We start from the raw sequence: 23,341 nt of genomic DNA on the forward strand, positions 1-23,341 counted from the left end.
ACATTGCTTTTGTAGTTTTAGTCATGTTTTGCCATTGCTTTTGGTGTTTTAGTCTTTGCCCATGCCTATGTCCTGGACTCATACTGCCTAGGTTTTCTTCTAGGGTTTTTATAGTTTTAGGTCTGATATTTAAGTCTTTAATTTACCTTGAGTTAATTTTTATATAAGGTATAAGGAAGGGGTCCAGTTTCAGTTTTCTGCATATGGCTAGCCAGTTTTCCCAACACCATTTATTAAATAGAAAATCCTTTCCCCATTGCTTTGTTTTTGTCAGGTTTGTCAAAGATCATATAGTTGTAGATGTGTGGCATTGTCTCTGAGGCCTCTGTTCTGTTCCATTGGTTCACATATCTGTTTTGGTAACAGTATCATGCTGTTTTGGTTACTGTAGCCTTGTAGTATAGTTTGAAGTTAGGTAGTGTGATGCCTCCAGCTTTGTTCTTTTTGGGTAGGATTGCTTGGTTATATGGCTTCTTTTTCCATATGAAATTTAAAGTAGTTTTTTCTAATTCTGTGAAGAAAATCAATGGTAGCTTGATGGGGATAGCATTGAATCTATACATTACTTTGGGCAGTATGGCCATTTTCACGATATTGATTCTTCCTATCCATGAGCATGGAATGTTTTTCCATGTTTTTGTGCCCTCTCTTTTTTGAGCAGTGGTTTGTAGTTCTCTTTGAAAAGGTCCTTCACACCCCCTGTGAGTTGTATTCCTAGGTATTTTATTCTCTTTGTAGCAATTGTGAATGGGAGTTCACTCATAATTTGGCTCACTGTTTGTCTATTATTGGTGTATAGAAATGCTTGTGATTTTTGCCATTGATTTTGTATCCTGAGACTTTGCTGAAGTTACTTATTAGCTTAAGGAGATTTTGGGCTGAGATGGCGTTTCCTAAATATACAATCAGGTCATCTGCAAACAGAGACTATTTAACTTCCTATTTGAATACCCTTTATTTCTTTCTCTTTCCTGATCATCCTGGCCAGAACTTCCAATACTATGTTGAATAGGAGTGGTGAGATGGCATCCTTTTCTTCTGCCAGTTTTCAAAGGGAGTGCTTCCAATTTTTGCCTATTCAGTACGATACTGGCTGTGAGTCTGTCATAAATAGCTCTTATTATTTTGAGATACATTCCTTTAATACCTAGTTTATTGAGAGTTTTTAGCATGAAGGGGTGTTTAATTTTATTGAAGGCCCTTTCTGCATCTATTGAGATAATCATGTGTTTTTCATCATTGGTTCTGTTTAAGTGATGGATTACATTGGTTGATTTGCATATGTTGAACCAGCCTTGCATCCCAGGGATGAAGCTGACTTGATCATGGTGGACAAGGCTTTTGATGTGCTGCTGGATTTGGTTTGCCAGTATTTTATTAAAGATTTTTGCATCAATGTTCATCAGGGATATTGGCCTGAAATTTTCTTTGTGTGTGTGTGTGTGTGTGTGTGTGTGTGTGTGTGTGTGTCCACCACATTTTGGTATCAGGATATTGCTGGCCTCATAAGATGAATTAGGTAGGAGTCCCTCTTTTTCTATTGTTTGAAATAGTTTTCAAATGAATGGTATCAGTTCCTCTTTGTTTCTCTGGTAGAACTTGGGTGTGAATCCGTCTGATCCTGGGCTCTTTTTGGTTAGTAGGTTATTAATTACTGACTCAATTTCAGAACTTGTTGTCTGTCTATTCATAGATTTGACCTACTGGTTTAGTCTTGAAAGGGTGTATCTGTCCAGGAATTTATCCATTTCTTCTAGATTTTCTAATTTATTTGTGTAGAGGTGTTTATAGTATTCTCTGATGGTAGTTTCTATTTCTGTGGGATCAGTGATGATACTCCCTTTATCATTTTTTTTTTACTGTGGCTATTTATTCTTCTCTCTTTTATTAGTCTGGCTCATGGTCCATCTAGTTTGTTAATCTTCTCAAAAAAACAGCTCCTGGAGTCGCTGATTTTTTTTGAAGGGTTTTTTTGTGTCTCTATCTCCTTCAGTTTTGCTCTAATCTTAGTTATTTCTTGTCTTCTGCTGGCTTTGAAATTGTGCTCTTGCTGCTATAGTTCTTTTAACTGTAATGTTAGGGTGCTGATTTTAGATCTTTCCTGCTTTCCCCTGTGGGCATTTAGTGCTATAAGTTTTCCTCTAAACACTGCTTTAGCTGTGTCCCAGAGGTTCTGGTACATTATGTCTTTGTTCTCACTGGTTTCAAAGAACTTCTTTATTTCTGTCTTAATTTTGTTATTTACCCAGTAGTCATTCAGGTGCAGATTGTTCAGTTTCCATGTAGTTGCAGTTTTGAGTGAGTTTCTTAATCTCGAGTTCTAATTTGATTGCACTGTGGTCTGAGAGACTGCTTGTTTTGATTTCCATTCTTTTGCATTTGCTGAGGAGTGTTTTACCTTCAATTATGTGGTCAATTTTAGAATAAGTGCTATGTGGTGCTAAGAAGAATGTATATTCTGTTGATTTGGGGTGAAGAGTTCTGTAGATGTCTATTAGGTCTGCTTGGTCCAGAGCTGAGTTCAAGTCCTGAATACTCTTGTTAATTTTCCATCTTGTTGATGTATCTAATAGTGACAGTGGGGTGTTAAGTCTCCCACTATTATTGTGTGGGAGACTGAGTCTCTTTGTAGGTCTCTATGGACTTGCTTTATGAATCTGGGTGCTCCTGTACTGGGTACATATATATTTAGGATAGCTAGCTCTTCTTGTTGCAGTGATTCCTTTAATATTATGTAATGCCCTTCTTTGTCTTTTTTATGTTTGTTGGTTTAATGTCTGTTTTATCAGAGACTAAAACTACAACCTCTTTTTTTGGGGGGGGGTTTCTATTTGCTTGGTAAATATTCCTCCATCCCTTTATTTTGAGCCTATGTCTTTGCACATAAGACAGGTCTACTGAATACAGCGCATCAATGGGTCTTGACTTTTTATCCAATTTGCCAGCCTGCATCTTTTAATTGAGGCGTTTAGCCCATTTACATTTAAAGTTACTATTATTATGTGTGAATTTGATCCTGTCATTATGATGCTAGCTGGTTATTTTGCCTGTTGATGCGATTTCTTCATATTGTTGATGGTCTTTACAATTTGGTATGTTTTTGCAGTGACTGGTACTGGTTTTTCCTTTCCATATTTGGTGCTTCATTCAGGAGCTCTATCTCTCAGCATTTGCTTGTCTGTAAAGGATTTTATTTCTCCTTCACTTCTGAAGCTTAGTTGGCTGGATATGAAATAGTGGGTTGAAAATTCTTTTCTTTAAGGATGTTGAATATTGGCCCCCACTCTCTTCTGGCTTGTAGGGTTTCTGCAGAGAGATCCACTGTTATTATGAGCTTCCCTTTGTGGGTAACCTGATCTTTCTCTCTGGCTGCCCTTAATATTTTTTTTCTACATTTTAGCCTTGGTGATTCAATGATTATATGTCTTGGGGTTGGTCTTCTCAAGGACTATTTTTGTGGTGTTCTCTGTATTTCCAAAATTTGAATGTTGGCCTGCCTTGCTAGGTTGGGGAAGTTCTCCAGGATATCCTAAGGAGTGTTTTTCAACTTGGTTCCACTCTTCCTATCACTTTCAGGTACAGCAATCGAAAGTTTGGTCTTTTCATACAGTCCCATATTTCTTGGAGGCTTTGTTCATTCCTTTTCATTCTTTTTTCTCTAATCTTCTCTTTATGCTTTATTTCATTAAGCTGATCTTCCATCTCTGATATTCTTTCTTCTGTTGACTGATTCTGCTATTGATACTTGTGTATGCTTCACAAAGTTCTCGTGTTGTGTTTTTCAGCTCCATCATGTCATTATATTCTTCACTAAGCTGGTTATTCTAGTTAGCAATTCCTCTTTTTTTCAAGATTCTTAGCTTCCTTGCATTGAGTTAGAATGTACTCCTTTTGCTTGGAAGAGTTTGTTATTACCCACCTTCTGAAGCCTACTTCTGTCAATTCATCAAACTCATTCTCCATCCAGTTTTGTTCCTTGCTGGTGAGGAGCTGTGATCCTTTGGAGGAGGAGAGGTGTTCTGGTTTTTGGAATTTTCAGTCTTTTTGTGCTGGGTTTTCCTTATCTTCATGGATATATCCTATCTTTGGTCTTTGATGTTGGTGACCTTTGGTTGGGGTTTCTGTATGGACATCCTTTTTGTTGATGTTAATGCTACTGCTTTCTGTTCGTTAGTTTTCCTTCTAACAGTCAGGCCCCTCAGCTGCAGTTATGCTGGAGTTTGCTGGAGGTCCACTCCAGACCCTGTTTGCCTGGGTATCATTAGTGGAGGCTGCAGAATAGCAAAGATTGGTGCCTGTTTCCTCATCTGGAAGCTTCCTGCCAGAAGAACACCAGCCGGATGCCAACAGGAGCTCTCCTGTACAAAGTATCTGTCACCCCCTGCTGGGAAATGTCTCCCAGTCAGGGGCCAGCAACCCAGTTGACGAGGCAGTCACAAGTAAAAGTGACAGAACTTGATGACCAATTTTTTGAGAGTGTGTGAGAAAAATAGTTACTTAAGGGTGACTATTAGGCTTTCAGCATGGGTGGCTTGGGTGAATGGTTGCTATCCACCCTCTAGAATAGGAACTAAAGAAGAAAAAAATGTTTGGAGCAACAAGGGAGATCATGGGCATGGTTTTAGATTCTTCCAATTTAAGATGCTTATGGGAAATCCATTAAGCAGCTGAATACATGGGTTTGGAACTCAAGAAAGATGTCCCTCCTATAAATACAAGCACTCTTCTGCTCTTACTCTATAACTTCTAATTAGACAACCTTTCCAATCCAAAAGCTAATTACCACAAATAAGTCAATAACACTGCATTATATATTTTTAGCTCACACATCTTCCGAGCTATGGGTCATATATCCAATTGCTGATTGCACATCTCCCTTGGAAGTTGCACAGGCAACTTAAATCCTCTATGTGGAAAATTACACTTCTGATCTTATCTCCCAATGCTTTTCTCTTCCACTACTTTCCTTCTTGGCATTGACTCTACCAGTTAGTTGTTCATCTGAACCCTGGGAATTACCCTTGACAATCTCACTTCTCCCCTCTACCCTATCCAATCCAGCAGCACCTGGATGGTACCTCCTAAATAATTCAAATACTTCTATTTTCTCTGCTTCCACTTCTTCCAAAAGCCTGCTAGCCCATCTCACATCTCTCACTTTGTATTTCCTAATACATGTCACATCTACTCTTCCCCAACAACAATCCATTCTCAACAATGAAGAATGCTCTTCAAAAAAAATGCATGTCATTGTCGCTTCATTACTTAATGCCTTTTATGTTTTTCACTGTTGCCAAGAGCTTCCACTGATATGAGTACATTAAATATTGTTCACAAGACCCTGTGTAATCAGACCCTTTGCTTGCCTCTCCAGTCTTGTCTCCTTAACTGTACCCCATTAATACAGACACAACATATGCTTTCAATCTACACAGTAACAACATCGGCTTCTCTCAATTCCTTTATATCTCAGACTTCAACATTTTTCTCTGACTGGAATGTTAGTCTTTTAAAACCCTCTTGTTTCCTTTTGTCTAACTCTTCCTCCTGCTTCAGGACTTAGCTTAAATATCACTTCTTCAGAAAAGTATTCCTTATCCCCATGCTCTAAACCATTCTTCTTTCATTCAGTGTTGCGTATTTGATGAGTCCCTTCCAACGAAGGCTCACATCTATTAATTTTTGTAATTTCTATATACTATTTCTCTTTCTCTGACAATTTCTTTGAGTTGTTGCCCCCTTTATTTTTGGCTCTTTCTGAATCTTCTGGGTTGAGTCTCTGTTTACCTTTTTAAAAAATTGACAAATAAAAATTATATATATTTATGACATAAGGTATTTTCATAATGTACATTGTGGGATAGCTAATGAAGCTAATTATCACATGCATTACCTCATATACGTCTCATATTTTGTGGTAAGAATACCTAAAATGTACTTTCTTAGTAATTTTCAAGTATACAATATATGGTCATTAACTATAGTCACTATGATGTACAATAGATCTCTTGAACTTATTTCTCTAATCTAACTGAAATTTTGTATCCTTTGACCAACATCTTCCCAATTCCGCCCTCCCCAGCCTCTGGTAACCACCATTTTACTCTGTTTCTGTCAGTCTGACTTTTTAAGATTCCACATGAGCAGAGACTATGTGGTATTTGTCTTTCTGTGCCTGGCGTATTTAACATAATGTCCCTACTTACCTTTCTTTCTTCATCATATTTAGAATGAATTCCCAAAATATCCCAAATATTGGCCTGAGGAAATTTATTTTGGATAACACTCCTCACATTGTCCACAGTGAGTATATTTTTATCCTTCTTCACTTTTTTGTACATCTGTGAAAATTTAATTATAATTAATTTTACTCTTACAGCAATTAGTTTTCTTTCCCTTAGCATGCAGATTCTTATAAGTTTAAAACATGCTAACTACATATACACATATACCACATACAAATAATTTTAACTATAAATCATCTAATAAAGAGTTTTAAAATATTCTATAGTTTTCAAAAATATCATAAGGAATTTATGTTTTATTCTATTTTGATGAAACCAGACACCAAACTTAAGACCTTCTGCACAGCAAAAGAAATAATCTTTAGAGTGAACTGGCAACCAAAAAATGGGAAAAAATTTTTACAAGATACCCATCTGACAAAGGGCTAATATCCAGAATTTACAAAGAACTAAAACAAATATAGAAGAAAAAAAAACCATCAAAAAGTGGGCGAAGGATATGAACACTTTTCAAAAGAAGACATTTATTGGCCAAAAAACATGAAAAAATGCTCATCATTGGTCATTAGAGAAATGCAAATCAAAACCACAGTGAGATACCATCTCATGCCAGTTAGAATGGTGATCTTAAAAAATCTGGAGACAACAGATGTTAAAGAGGATGTGGAGAAATAGGAACACTTTTACACTGTTGGTGGGATTGTAAATTAGTTCAACCATTGTGGAAGACAGTGTGGCAATTCCTCAAGGATCTAGAAAGAGCAAAGACTTGGAACCAAGCCAAATGCCCATCAGTGATAGATTGGATAAAGAAAATGTGGTACATATACACCATGGAATACTATGCAGCCATAAAAAAGGATGAGTTCATGTCCTTTGCAGGGACATGGATGAATCTGGAAACCATCATTCTTAGCAAAATGACACAAGAACAGAAAACCAAACACCACATGTTCTCACTCATAAGAGGGTGTTGAACAATGAGAACACATGGACATAGGGAGGGGAACAACACTTACTGGAGTCTGTTGCGGGGTGGGGGTCTAGGGGAGAGATAGCAGAGAGTGGGGAGACTGGGGAGGGATAACATTAGGAGAAATACCTAATGTAGGTGATGGGGACATGGAAGCAGCAAACCACCATGGCATGTGTGTACCTATGTAACAATTCTGCAAGATCTGCACATGAACCCCAGAACTTAAAGTAAAATAAAAAAATTTTTTAAAAATAATGATTACCTTTTTAAACATATGTATAATATATTCTAATATGACCTTTCAGAAATACTTTCATTTTTATTGCTCTTCTGTAATTTTTTTTTTTTTTTTTTTTGAGACAGGGTCTCACCATCATCCAGGCTGGAGTGCAGTGGGTGTGATCATGGCTCACTGCAGCCTCAACCTCCCAGCTCAAGCAATCCTCTTATCTAGCCCTCTGGGTAGCTGGGACTACAGGAAGTAGCCACCACACCTGGTTAAAGTTTTTTGCTTTATTGGTAAAGATGGGGTCTTGTCATGTTGCTCAGGTCAGTCTCAAACTCCTGGGTCAAACAATCCACCTGCCTCAGCCTCCCAAGGTCCTGGGATTACAGGCATGAGCCACCATGCCAGGTTTTACTAGTAAGTAGTTTGACTGGACTTTCTCTGCACCTCTACTCTTCCCCAATCGCAGATGTTCTAAACACACTTGTAGAATGTAAGCTGTTACTCTTTATATCTTTTTCACTTCTCTCTTTAATAAGTACTTAGAGATCCTCTACTATGACCCAGGTGCTGTTTTAGGTTTTGCACCAAGAGCGATGGCATCTCTGAGTAGTCAAGGAAGCTGAGACATAAATATGAATGCTGAGCTACCATTAAGACATTCTGGGGAAAGAAACTCATAAGCAGAAGGAACAAGTAGTAAGTAGAAACACTATTAGGCAGCATTTGATACATCACTTAAGAATATTATTTTTAGGGCCAGGCGTGGTGGCTCACGCCTGTAATTCCAGCACTTTGGGAGGCCAAGGCGGGTGGATCACGAGGTCGAGAGATGGAGACCGTCCTGGTCAACATGGTGAAACCCCGTCTCTACTGAAAATACAAAAAATTAGCTGGGCATGGTGGCGCGTGCCTGTAATCCCAGCTACTCGGGAGGCTGACGCAGGAGAATTGCCTGAACCCAGGAGGCGGAGGAGGTTGCGGTGAGCCGAGATCACGCCATTGCACTCTAGCCTGGGTAACAAGAGCGAAACTCTGTCTCAAAAAAAAAGATTATTATTTTTAGTCCCAATTCACTTAAATCATTATTGCCAAACATAATTTTCATATTGTAGCTAAAACGATCCTCACTTTAAAGTCCTCGTAGTAAGAAATTAGTATTCTTTGCTCTCCCTTTATCACTGTAAACTTTGTAACCTATTCCTTTAAGAAGCAGCCCAGGTATGTAATTAGACTGAAGAGTTTCATTTTATGAGTTTTTCAATTTAGGGGCAAGTTTTCCCCTCCTATCAAAGTAGAACATAGTATGATCATAACTCAAAAAAAGTGAAAAGTTCAGTCTTCTGTAAAACAGATGGAAATTGCAAAAATGAGATTTTGAATAAAGCAAAAGAATATGAAAAGTCATTCAGATTAGTCATTTTACTAGTAACTTGAAAATATTAAATATTCCTATGAAATAAGGGAGTTATAATGCCTTGAATAAGGTACTCAGAAATATCAACTCAATCCTCTTACACATTTTTAAATTTTAAAAATTCTTTTGTAACTTGGTAAGCAAAAAGGAATACACATAACATACACATTATGAGGCATAAATAATAAAACAAGAAATTTTTATGAATAAACCATGTAACAAAAGAAATGGAACAGCACCAATACCATGAAGTACAACTTCTCTCCCAATCCCATTTCCCTGTGCCTCAAGATGCAAGCATTGTTTTGAATTTGCATTTATCATTCCCTTTCCTTTTTAAATTTTAGAGTTTTATGTGAATAAGTATTCCAATACTTAGATTGGTTTGCTTCTGAGCTTTAAAAGTATATGGTATGGTGTTAGTCTTCTATGACTTCATTATGTTTCTAATACATCCATGCTCTTGCATATGATATTTCATTCTATTGACATGCCAAATTCTACTAATCTGTTTTGCTACTGATACATATTTGGGTCATTTTTATTATAGTTTGTTGCTATTCTGAATGATTCTGCTAACAATAGCCTTTTAAGGTGCAGGTACAAGAGCTTCTCTTAGGGTGTGTGTGTGTGTTGTATACAGGGAATATGGAAATTTAACTTCAAAATATAAATTATTATCAGATTGTTTTTCAATGTGGCTCTGCCAATTTAGATTCCTACAGGCAGGGTAACAATGTAAAGGCATTCCATTGCTCTATATTCTCATTAACATGTGATACCTTCAGCTTTCTTAATTATTGTCAAATTACAGTGTATAAAATAATCTCGTTGTAGTAGCTTTTATTTGCATTTTCAAATTTGTAGGATAATTATCTTGTTTAGTTACCATTAATGGTAACAAATATTTACTACCAATAATTTCAGTAAATTTTTACTTACCATGAATGCATCCTCTATTTAAAAACTCTTTTATGCATTTTTCCTCTTGGGTCATTTGTGTTTTTCTTTTTGAATTGTAGGAAATCTTTACATCTCATGGAATATAAATATTTTATCGGCCATATGTATTGTAAATACTTCTCGTGCTTGTAACATTTTTCCCTACTTTTTAATGACATATTTTAATAAGCACTAGTTTTCATTTGTAATTTAGCTGAAACTATCAGTATTTTCCTTCAGACTTAGAGCTTTTTATCTAGGAAACCCTTACCCTGGGGTCCTAACTTCTAAATGTTTTAAAGTTTTGATTTCCAGACTTACAGTTTTAAGCTAACTGAAATGATTTTTACACAAGGTGGGAGGTCGTATTTATTTGCATTGGTATAGCCCCTGTCGAACCGTAGTTGTTGAAAGTCTCTCCCATTTCCTGTAATGCCACTTCAGTATTCTTAAGTTTTGGGACTCCCATATTCTTTTGATAGATATGTCTTTCCCTTGAACGAACACTACAAACTTTATACATCTTATTACCTGGTATGGCAAGTCCCATCACTTTATTCTTCAAGTCTCACCCATTTTGAGTCTTCATTCTTCCATATACATTTTAAAATAAACATCACATTTCACAAAAAAATCCCCAACATTCAACTTTGGTTGGAACTGCATTGACTTTATAATCACTTGCAGAAAACAATATAATTATGAAGTGAAATATTTCTACTGATAAATATGGTAGAGCTTTTCATTCATTTAGGTAAACTTTAATGGCTATAATTCAAAATTTTCTCCACAAAACAGGCCTTCCACCCCCCTCCTCATTATTCCTAAGTATCTTTTATTTGTTCTTGCCATTGTAAATGTGGGAATCATTATAGAAAGGACTCTCATGAGGATAAGGATTATTGCCTATATATGTTATTAATTTATCCAAGCACCTAAAACAGGGTGTGGTATGTAGTAGGCACTTAATATAACTGATGATCTCATATCCAGTTACTTTACTAACCTCCTTTATCAAATCTAACAATCAATGGATTCTTTTGAGTTTCCTCTGTAGGCAACCCTAGAATCTTAAATAATAATTTGTTTAATATTTTAAATGAGTATTTCCTTTACTTATTGCACTGACTGGAACTTGAGGATAACACTTGAGGTGTTGACAGTGTGTACTTTATCTTTTTCCAATTTTAAAAACAATGCTTTCTGTCATTTTAATGCTAAGATGTCCTGTCATCAATTAATAAAATTTCCCTATATAATAGTTTGCTAAACTATTTGTTTCTTTATGAGTTTTTAATCATAAAAAAGCTTTGAATTTTTTTCAAATGTTTCTTATGCATCTTCTAGAATGATAATATATTAACATGGTGAATTATATTTAGAAATTCCTCAAATTTTCAAATACTTTCTTTTCATTCATTAGATAATCTCACCTTGTCAATGACAGTTTATTTTTTACATACCTGCTAGATTTCTTTTGTTAACATTTTATTTAGGACTTTGGCATACATATTCCCAACAAAGAACAGCCTATAATTTTTCCTTTTCTCTTTTTGTCAGGCTTTGACATCTGATTATACTAGATTCAAAGACTGATTTAGAAAACGTTTCCTCTTTTTCTATTCTCTAAAAGATTTTGAAGATTGAAATTATTGTTTCTTTAAATATTTGAATACTTGGTAGAATTTGCTGTACTAGTTTTAAAATATGGTCTCCAAATTCTTCAACACTCCTTTCATTGAGAGGTGGGTATATGAATCTGAATCTGTGCCTATTTGGTAAACTGAATATAATGGAATAATCTGAAAGTAATGACGTACCAATCTCTGAGCCCAGGCCTTAAGAGACTGGAAGTTGGCCAGGCACGGTGGCTCATGCCTGTAATCCCAGCACTTTGGGAGGCCGAGGAAAGTGGATCACGAGGTCAAGATATCGAGACCATCCTGGTCAACATGGTGAAACCCCACCTCTACTAAAGATACAAAAAATTAGTTGGGCATGGTGGCGCGTGCCTGTCATCCCAGCTACTCAGGAGGCTGAGGCAGGAGAATTGCCTGAACCCAGGAGGCGGAGGTTGCAGTGAGCCGAGATCGTGCCATTGCACTCCAGCATGGGTAACGAGAGCGAAACTCAGTCTCAAAAAAAAAGAAGCTGAAAGTTTCTATATCCTATTACTGGTGTGCTCATCTGGAACCTAATCTCTATGGTTTGTAAATGTTATTTGTCTTTTCGGAATATCAACTTTGATATTCTTGACCCTATAATTATATTTTCATTTCCTAGTTCATTAATGTGTATTATTTTGTTGCTTTCCATCTACTTTTTAAAAATGAGTTACTTCTGAATGGTTAATCAGTATTTTTAAGTCCTTCTTTTCTAACTAAAAGACATATTTTCCTCTTCTGTTTTGATTGCAAAATTATCTCATTCTCTGATGGATTTTATATTTGCCTTTAAAATTAATCTTGTAAACTGTATTGTTAAAATCTTATACGTATCTTTACTAATTTTTTAATCTGTTTCACCTATTAATAGAGAAATGTTAAAATAACCTACTATTACAGTAGAGCTGTCCATTTATCTCCCTGGTTATCAAATTTTGTATTGTATAATTTGAAGCTATATACACTTTAGTATTTTTCTTAAAGCTCATTTCCCCTAATATTTTATGGCCAATTCAGATTTCATTTGTGAAATAGTCACCTTATGTATAATATTTTGTCTTTTGCTTTCTTTTCTTTTAGTATGCTAAAGTTTAATTTACTCACATTTAATATGGCCACAGATATGGCTGGATTAACTTTTACTATTTGCTGTTTATTATCACATTTCAATAACTTTCATATATTTTATTATTTTGGTCTTATATCCCTCTTCTCTATAGTACTAAATATCTTCAAATTACTTAATTGAGATAAAGCAATTAGCTCACTGAAAACAGAGAAACACTTTAAAAAGAATTTATAATTCATCTATTTTCCTAAAAACTATCTTGTTCAAATTATTTCTCCTTCTCCCTCTCATTCTAATTGTTTAGCACAACTTACAGGCTGTGCTACATATTTAATACTTACTTTTATGCTGCTTTGTATTAAACCCTATGGTTTCAAATATAATTTGTTTTTCTAAGAGATTATACGTTAATAGATTGTGCTGAACACTGTAGATTATGCTATCACATGTAAATTAATGTCTGATACAAAACACTTATAAAACAGATTCAATACTGATAATTAAGATAACTTAGGTAAAGATCATTTCTGAATATCTTTAGGTTTATAAGTTTTGAATATCATAATGATCCTTTACAATAAAATGGGTGAATCTCAAATTGACTAAGTTCTTTATAAACTCTGACACCAGTAAATTAGTAAAATAATAAGCTGAAACTTAATATTGAAATATATTCCATGGTAGTATTTTACAGAGCAAACTATAGCCCCCAAATCACAATAGTGTAGTTTCTGTACTCTAGTTTAATGAATTAATAAGGTATTTAATGATTTTCCTGGGAGCTACAGAAGTATGATAGGAAATTTGTACTACTGTGGAAATTCCTTTCTCAGAAGAAGAGTCATTTCTTGTTAAACTATTGATTGATAAGCTAAAGCCCAATGAATAAAAAAAAGATAGAAGTTATTTGTAAGTTAAGACTTGATATTTTGTAATAATATAGCTCTTTAATATGTAAATATTTCTACAATGAGCTACAACAGAACTTCAAAACCTCAATTATGAAATAATCTTACTATGTCTTGTTCTTCCTTAATCAGGTTCTTACCAATTTCTAACATCTCTTATACAATCTCTTTGTCAGACTCTATCAATATTACCTCTTTCACATTATGCTGTCAATAAGTGACTTCCCCCTTCTTTGAAACTCTCTAGGAAGTATCTATACACTTTGTCATTCAGAATATTTAGCTCTGCAATGACGTCCCCCTCCCCCACGCCCAGGAGACAGGGCCTGGGCAGGAGTGCAGTGGCTCGATCTTGGCTCATTGCAGCTTTGACCTTCTGGGCCCAAATGATCCTCCCACCTCAACCTCCTGAGTAACTAGGACTATAGGAATGTACCACTGCACCTGGCTTTTGTTTTTGGTAGAGCTAGGGTCTCACTGTGTTGCCCAGGCTAGTCTTGCACTCCTGGTAAAGCAATCCTCCTGCCTTAGCCTCCTGAAATGCTGAGATTATAGGCATTAGCCACTGTGCCCAGCCTGCAATGATCTCTTTATTCAAAGCCTAGTTCAAGAATTCTTCCCTAAATAATCATTTTCTATTAATATGTTTTCATCTAAACTTACATATACTATTTAAATCCCTTTATTGGCTGAGTAAACCTTAGTAAATTTAAATATCTTGGCAGAACCTCAGTTGCCTAATTTATAATGTGAGAATAATATTATGTACTTCAGCAGGGAGTTACAGAAAACAAATTCATCATCTGTATTAATCTCTATGATAGGTTATAAACTTTGAAATGTTACAATAAATATGATGCAAAAATTATACATTCTAAAGAAGTCATAATAAATATAGCAATGCAAAAATTATACATTCTAAAGAAATCATATTTAGTGGATAAACTCACATGTACTATAGAAGCAAATGCTTCTGATCTATCATATTCTTCTGCAATATAGTTGAAAGCTCGCCAAAGAGCAACTCCGGCATCATTTGCTCCATCAACTTCATCATCTGTATTAAGAATGAACACAAAACCAATTCTGGAAAAAGAAAATGAGTAAAGACTGTTACAATTATCTCTTAAATTACAATAAACCATTATGTAGAAACATTATTAGACTACAATATCTATATGGACAGAATGTATTCATAGATGGGAAAAGAATAATTTTATTACTTCAAAATTTTGATTGTAATGCTTATTCACCAAAATCCACCTTGCTACTGGATTCCTGCAGTAGAAATCTGATTCAATTCTAAGATAATATCAAACTCTCTCCCTCTGGTGGTAACATTATCAAATGAGCATGTTCTTTTGTTCTGTGCAAAAAAGGTCAATGTACTTTTTTTTTTTTTTTTTGGAGACAGAGTCTTGCTCTGTTGCCGAATTGTGCAGTGGCGCAATCTGAGCTTGCTGCAACCTCTGCTTCCCAGGTTCAAGTGATTCTCCCATCTCAGCCTCCCAGGTAGCTGGGACTATAATTGTGTGCCACTACGCTCAGCTAATTTTTGTATTTTTAGTAGAGACCAGGTTTCACCATATTGGCCAGGCTGTTCTTGAACCTGTGACCTCATGATCTGCCCACCTAGGCCTCCCAAAGTGCTGGGACTGCAAGCATAGGAAGATGGACCTTTCTATAAGTTTCCAGAGTGACAGATTATTCTCTCAAGAAGGTAATAAACAAAATTACCAGACAGATTTGATAAATGAGTCCAACATAAAGGTATTTAATACTTCACAACATACAGCTATGTTATGTCAGGCACTAGAGCTAACCATTGCTTTGAATGTTTGAATGCCCTATTAATACTCTGTGTAACACAATATGACCAATATTGGATTTCCTTTAGTTGACAATTTAATGCTATAAAATGACTATTACCTAAGAGGAAGTTTATGATAATATAAAAGATCAGCAAGTTTTATAAAATCCAAGGAATATTCTTGGGCCGGATCAATAAACAGAACCTAAAAGAAAGATAGTATATAATCACTATTTCAACACCTTAGAATCTTCATGAAATTCAAGTTCAGACTAATTGTTGTGACTGAAAGTATGCAATTCAATGTATAATTTTTAAAAAAATTCTAGTAATTATAAGGAACACACACACACACCCCCTAAAAGATTTCACAATTTATGAAGGATTTCTAAAAGCTGCACATCCAAATATAATTATACACGGAATTTAACATCAGGCTACTCATCTTCTTTTTGGAAGCCCAATATACATTCTTTTACCTGAACTGAAATACCTTATTCTAAATGTTCATTGGATTTTCTGTGATAAATTTTTTCAAAAGGAAACAGAAGTTGAATTTTGACTGAAAAAAAAAATAGCATTAACACAACTGCTTTATCAAGACTGCTGCAAAAAATACCATATTCATTTCCTATGTGAAAAAAAAGCCCTAGGTATTTTCTCCACCTTTCAAAGTTCCAATATAAATGCGTAGATATTATTGGGATAACAAAATTATGTGCATAGATGATAATATATATGATAAAATTATATGCATAGATGGTATTTATGTATCTTTCCCTGAAATTACTACTTTAATCACCAGTTCTTTATAATTAAGAAGAAAAAGTTCTCTCATAAATTCTTTTGAGAAAAATGTAAAAATAACATTCATATTGTTATTATAAAATGACATAAGGGCTGAAAAGTAAGAGGCAGAACATGTGACTGATATGGTTTGGCTGTGTGCCCACCCAAATCTCATCTTGAATTGTAGTTCCCATAATCTGCATGTGTCACAGGATGGACCAGGTAGGAGGTAGTTAAATTATGGAGGCAGTTACCCTCATGCTGCTCTTGTGATATGAGTGAGTTCTCTTTATTGCCTTCCTGCCATCATGTGAAGAAGCATGTTTGCTTCACCTTCTGCCATGACTTAAGTTTCCTGAGGCCTCCCAGCCATGCTGGGGAGTCAATTAAACCACTTTCCTTTATGAATTACCCAGTCTTGGCTATGTCTTTCTTAGCAGCATGAAAACAAAGTAATACAGTGACATTGCTAGTTGTTGACGCCCAGTCAGCCATGCCACCTAAGCCTGCTGCATCAGGCAATGCTGCATCAGAGAAATACTTATTTCTTTATAACTCAGATGCCTATTCATTGACAGGATAATCCAAACATGTTGATATCTTTATAAGATACATAATCAAAATATAAAACTCACCAAATTATGAATATTGCGCCTTATGGAAGGTATACTTCCAGGAAATACTGGCTTCAGAAGTTCATGGAAACTTGTAGGCCAAGTAATATATAAATCGTCATTTTCCAAGTCATTAATCCACTAGAAGAGAATCCAGACATTTGTGAAAGCTATGTTAAGATAACACTGAAATCATTTTCAAAGCCAGATTTTTACTATATCAAGTGACAAATAAAAATATACATATAATTTTTTATATTTCTGATTAAATACAGAAGCTAATTATTCTCTAAGAAATTATATTATGTGCAACAATTTTACACTTATGTTGTCTTTTACATTAAGCCTTGTCTCAAAAACAATTAATTCCTTTCACTCATGTTTTTCATATTGCAACATAAAATTGTATGAATATTACTCTACATAAACCACTTAAGAGAGATGAATATTTATCTTATAATTAAGATATATAATCAGCAAGAAATGAGGCCCTCTCCACCTCGCCTTTCAATTTAAAGACTTGGCCATAAGGAAAATAAAACAGCTTGTAAGTTAAATTACAAAACCAACATCTTAAAAATCAAGTTCTAACCCACTATACAAGCTGGAGAAAACATATAAACTGCTGTTTAGAGGCATGTGGTGGGGGAAGCAACCACCAATCAAGAAGTGAGGCATTATGGTCTTTGAAAGCAGTAAACATAAACAGCAAGCTCCACATTGACCTAAACTTCATCCCTAGGATCCCCAAATTGCATCCTGAAGGAATACTGAGTTGGAAAGCAAAAGTCAAAGCATGGGCTGCCAAAGCACTGAGATTAGAGAGCAGGATGCGGGATGAGAGTGTAGGAGAGAAGGAATCTGCAGGAAACCAGAAAAATCTCCATACAAATTCCTTTCAAGTCATTTGCTGTCTCCTAACCTGCACATATATATGATAACACTTCTACAAAAGCCAGACATCAAGAGAAATGGACAGGTTGAAACCACAGCCATAACATTGTATTGGGAGGACAGAGACTAAAGTTCAAGTACTATGCACTGCAGACTTTCATTTGAGAACCATTAAGGTCAGATCCTAGAATGAAGATATAAAAATATAAGCGCATTCATAAAGACTAAAAACAAGCCTCAATGGAAGCAAGTGAGCACCTGGCACTCAGGCTGCCAGGACAAATCTTAACTTTCTACTTCTACAGCTTTTCATCAATTTCTGGCTCTTATAAAACAAAAAAGTCATGCAAAAAAAAAAAGGGCCAAATATTGAAATCCAAGAGAAAAAAACAACAATAAAAAACCCCAAAGAGTACTTAGGCAAGGACTTTAAATAACTATCATAAATATATTTTTTTAAAAAGCACAACAATTTATAAAAAGAAAAATTCTGACTGAACTAAAATCTATTTTAAAAAGAAAGATATTTAATAATTTTAAAATACAATATTTGTAATTAACAACTCTAAGAACTTACTGGGTGGGTTTAATTGCAGACTGGACACAGAAGAGACAGGGATTAGTAAACTGCATAACAGATCACTAGAATATACAGTAACTAAAATATGAAGAAAAAAAAGACAAACCAAACAAAGTGTGAGAGAGATTAGAAATATATGAAAAAGGTCTAGCATATAGGTAACTAAAAATCCAGGAGGAAAGGAGAGAAAGACTGGAGAAAATAATACTTGAAGAAATTAGGAGGTTTCTGCAGTAATCTAGATAATCCAGATATTAGTTTACTGTGGTCTAAACTAAGAGGCAGTGGCTTTAGAGAAAAGGTGACAGAATTAAGAGACACACACAGATGAATGAATAATACAAAGGAATTTAGGGTGCATGTTCAAATAGCTAAAAGGAACAATGTTTAAATAGCTAAAAGGAACAATGTTTAAATAACTAAAGGAAGGCATGAAGACAAATCAACAAACATAAAAATTATAAGAAGAACCAAATCAAAATACTGGAATTTAAAAATATAATAATTGAAACAAAAAATTAATGAGAGGAGCTTAACACATATATGAGCACATAGAAGAATCAATGAATTTGAAGTTAAGTAAATGAGTTTAGTCAATCGGAGAAAAAAAGAGAAAGGAAGATACAGGTGCAGAGAAGTCTAGGCCCAAGGAGGAAACACACCTTGTCTAGACTCAAAGGCTAAGGGTGAGAATTCAGCAGCTTTTTTGGAAAGGGCAATCGGAACTCGCATTCCCAATGGAGCTGGGAATTATACAGAGCCTTCAAGCAGTGCTACTTTTCCTGATTAAAAGCAGGTGTGCCTAAACAGACAAAATGAGACTTTCAACTACAGTGCAACTTAACTTGTGGTCTGCAGAGCGTTAAGTACTTATAAGTATAGAAAATGAGATTAAGTGTTCAACAACTTGTAGTAATTGGACATGGCCATGACATCTGAGCACATAATCAGTGATCTCAACTCACTGAACATGGTATAGGACACCTTGGGGTTTACCAAACTCCTATCATGTGCCACATGCAGTACAAGATACATATTACAACACTTTGGGAGACTGAGGTGGGTGGATCATGAGATCAGGAGTTTGAGACCAGCCTGGCTAACATAGTGAAACCGTCTCTACTAAAAATACAAAAATTAGCTAGGCATGGTAGTGCTTGCCTATAGTTCCAGCTACTCAGAAGGCTGAGGCAGGAGAATTGCTTGAACCTAGGAGGCAGAGGTTGTGGTGAGCCAAGATAACACCACTGTGCTACCGCCTGGGCAGCAGAGTGAGACTCTGTCTCAAAAAAAAAAAAAAAAAAAAGATAAACATTAGTCATAGGAGTAGGCCAAGATATTGACTGGCAAAAGGTTGGGGGGAAATGCTATTCTGTTACTATGAATAGTTTGAGAAGTAATACTCTAGCACTTAGTGAAGGCCATCTCTAAAAAGCCACAAGAAAAAAGCAAATGAAAAACAAACAAAAAAAGATATGATGACCCCAGCAAAGCCTGGGGTCAAAGACAAAAACATTATCCCTCATCAGTCTGTTAAGATTTTGGCAAAACATACCCATCCCCTAGTATCTGTGGGGCATTGGTTCCAGGACTCAGAGAGGATACCAAAATCTAAGACTATACAAGCCTCTTATATAAAATGGCAGAGTATTTGCATAGAACCTCCTCACATCCTCCCATATATCTTAAATCATCTCTAGATTACATAGAATGCTTAATACCATACAGCAAATGTTACATAAATATACTATATTGTTTAAAAATTTGTATTATTTTTGTTTATTTTATTACTTTTGAATAATTTCATTCCATGGTTAGTTGAATCCAGGAATGTGGAACCCTTGGATATGGAAGGCCAATTATATTCTACTTCTATGATCTTATTGAAACTTATTTACCAAGTCACAAGAAAAAAGTGAGTTTGTGGGGGTTTTCTCTTCTATGGAGATAATATGAATATCATAGCATATGAGATTAGGAGGCTGACATGTTTTAATTCACCTTAAAACTATATTATTGTCACCAAGCCTACTCTTTGTGGCTAAAACCTAGTAAATTCTCAATGCTCACGTGGAAATGCAAACCCCTAGAGACTGATCGTCTATAATTTAACAGTAAATATGTATAGGAGGGTATCTACATGTAAGACAACTATATAAAAACTATAATGAAAACATGCTATGATCCAAATGTCTTGATGTCTTTTACAGAGTGACTCTTACTGAACGAGACAATGTTATGAAAATATGTACCTAAAAAATTATTATACTTTAAGTTTTTAAAATTTTAAAGATCTATGATTATGATTCTTAACATTACTTTGGGCATATTTTCTGACATTTTAAATTGGCTTTTAAAACGTTGACTGCTACAATAGTGAATGAACGCATGGTATATGAAATGTCAACACTAAAGCTGGCTGTGATGGAAGATAAATGATGACACTGTTGCCATCAAAGTGCCGAGCCAAAGGACAGTTTTGGTTAAATCCAGAAAAGCTTGAATCTGTCTTTGTTCCCTTTATGCTACTGTCTAAGTTTATGGAACTGTATGTGTGCACTGCATACTTTAGTATTTCTTTAGAAAAATTTTGCAATGTCCTTTCTTTTCAAAGAGTTGAAGGGCAAATGATGCTGACGAGGGGGACAGTCAGAACCTGCATACTTTGAATGCAATACCAGGGCACTAGCACTAAGAGTTACAAAAGAAGAGCCTTTAACTTTGGTGACAGTGCAGCACGGAGGACCAAAACTGTAATTTGAACACATTATTAATATAATATATAACAAGGCACGTTGAAACTAAAGGAAAAGGGGGAAACTGGTTTAAAGAGGTGAAAATAAAGGTAGAGGTTAATTAGAACTACCAACATAAATACATGCCCTTTTAAAAGAAGAAATTTTTTTCTTGCTCTGCCTTCATCACTCTGAATTCTACTCTGAATATTTTATTGAAAAAATATGAAGTGCACATCTAACGCCCAGATTTTGGTTGTCAGCACTATTTTCCTCCAAACAAAACTCGGTGAATAGGCAGTTCCACATTTGGAGAAAAAAAGAGTCAAGATGCTCTATACGAAACCTTGTCAGAAGCGGGTAGTGTTTAAAGAATAAAGAGGTCAGTTTGAAGAGAAGACGGCCAGGGGCCATGTGCTGATTATTTTATTATCTAAAATAAAATAGTTACTATAGTTAAAAAAAATTTTTAGTGTTTGTGAGAGTCCTTAAGCATGATGCTCAAAAGGAAATGCTTCAGAGATAAGTCAAATACACTATAGGTAGAGGATCCCTAATCTGAAAATCCAAAACATTTCAAAATATGAAACTTTTTGAGTGCCCACATGATGCTGCAGGTAGAAAATTCCACACCTGATATCTTTGTTTTCTGATGTTTCAAGTACACAAACTTAGCTTCATACACACAATTTTTAAAAAATATTATCTAAAAGTACCTTCAGGTCATGGGTATAAGGAATATATGAAACATAAATAACTTTCATGTTTAGACTTGGGTCACTTTTCCAAGATATCTCATTATGTATGTAAACCAAAAATAAAATTCTAAGCCCCGCAACAATCAGACATGCCTCATTATTCCCTCCTCCCTTTTGGAATTCAGACACAGCTGACTAGCATTAACATTAAAACAGACCTTACAACTGACAGAACAGACTCTGATTTGAAACATTTATAATCTATTCTCTCTGAAGCCTGCCACCCAAGGGCTTCATCTGCAGGATAAAACTTTGGTCTCTACTAACCCTTATCCTAACCCAGACATTCCTTTCTACTGATTTTATAAAACAACTCAGTCAACTACCAACTAGAAAATCTTTGAATCCGCCCATAACCTGGAAGGCCCCTGCTTCCAGTTTTCCGGCCTTTCCAGATGTACCAAACCCATGTACATCTTACATGTATCAATTGATGTCTTATGCCTCCCTAAATTGTATGAACCCAAGTTGTAGCCTGACCACCTTGGGCACATGTTCTCAGGATCTCCTGAGGGCTATGTCACAGGCCACTGGTCACTCATATTTGACAGAGAATAAATCTCTTCAAATATTTTACAGAATTTGACTCTTCATCAAAACATATATGCAAATATTCCAAAATCCAAAAAATTCTGAAATCTGAAATACTTCCAGTCCCAAGCATTTTGGATAAGGGACACTCAACTTGTAATGTATAACACTGCTCTGTGCCTGATATCTTAGAAGAAAGCAGAGGGTATAAAGAACGAATCACTGAATTACTTAAGAAATGTGAACTATTTTGTTTTGTTTACTCAGTATAGCACTTATCCTCACTGGGTAGGACAAGTTGCTTTCATAATAACGATGACTGGTATTTTTTTTTCTGCCCTAGATTCAAGAAAATGTTTTAAAAAGTCAAAATACTATGTTCCCATTATTAATTCTCATCATCTTGAAAGAGGATGAATTACAGGAAAAGAACTCAGGCAGGCCTAAAGTCTGTGTCCACCAGGCTGTGGTACAGCCGGATATCATTTTTTACAAGTTACTTGCACCTGGTAAATAGGTAGATTAGTTTCCAGAAAAGTTGCAATAGGCCAAAAGGGTAAAAAAATGAAACAAAACAGAAACCTAGTGGGAGTGGGAAATGCAAGCTTAAGAATCTGGATAGGAAAAAAAAAAACCTAGATAGGATTCTTACACAAATCAGGTGGTATCTGGGTGTAGGCTGTTGCTACTCAAGGTTCTTTTCTGTTAGTTGCAAAACAGTAATACTTCAAGGTGTACAAAATTAATAAACGTGTTCCCTCTCTGCAGGACAAATTATAAAAGGATGTAACCATTCCTCTTATCAGGCAGGGCACACACAGGATACGGCCAGGAGAAATATTCTCAGAGTTTAGCCCCACACTCCTTTCCTCCACCAGGTACATAAGGACAGTGTACAAGAAAAGATATGCAGCAGCCCTGGTTGAGCACTTTGAAAACTGAAAGCTAAGGAGGCCTGGCCCTCTAACCAACCCCTCCCTCTACTGGGTTCCTTAAACTGTACTACTGTACACACTTCTATGTACCATTAGCCATATCCTTTACCTACATAAAAGGAACTTAGATCTCCTGCCAACGTCTGCTGGTGCTTTCTGCCAATCCTCACTCTAACAACCCCCACACATTGAGTCACTGGAAAGTAATTATCCATGGGCTGTCATGTTTCTGCACATTTTGTGAACAA

General features: G+C 35.5%; 1 protein-coding gene across 13 annotated transcripts in view; it reads right to left on the bottom strand.

Annotated features, from left to right (window-relative positions):
• UGGT2 (UDP-glucose glycoprotein glucosyltransferase 2) overlaps positions 1-23,341 on the bottom strand; it is a 238,444-nt gene that overhangs the window by 106,842 nt on the left and 108,261 nt on the right. For all 13 annotated transcript variants that reach the window (XR_013533952.1, XM_078368500.1, XM_078368709.1 and 10 more), the window contains 4 exons: positions 16,682-16,801; positions 15,377-15,462; positions 14,398-14,533; positions 6,207-6,341 (listed from right to left, as the gene is read on the bottom strand). Coding sequence is in view for 12 of the 13 variants with exons in the window: in XM_078368500.1 (XP_078224626.1) it covers positions 6,207-6,341; positions 14,398-14,533; positions 15,377-15,462; positions 16,682-16,801 (477 nt within the window). In the remaining variant the exon portion in view is untranslated. The remainder of the gene's footprint in view (positions 1-6,206; positions 6,342-14,397; positions 14,534-15,376; positions 15,463-16,681; positions 16,802-23,341) is intronic.

This window comes from Callithrix jacchus, chromosome 1 (genome assembly GCF_049354715.1).
Source record: "Callithrix jacchus isolate 240 chromosome 1, calJac240_pri, whole genome shotgun sequence".
NCBI lineage: Eukaryota > Metazoa > Chordata > Mammalia > Primates > Cebidae > Callithrix > Callithrix jacchus.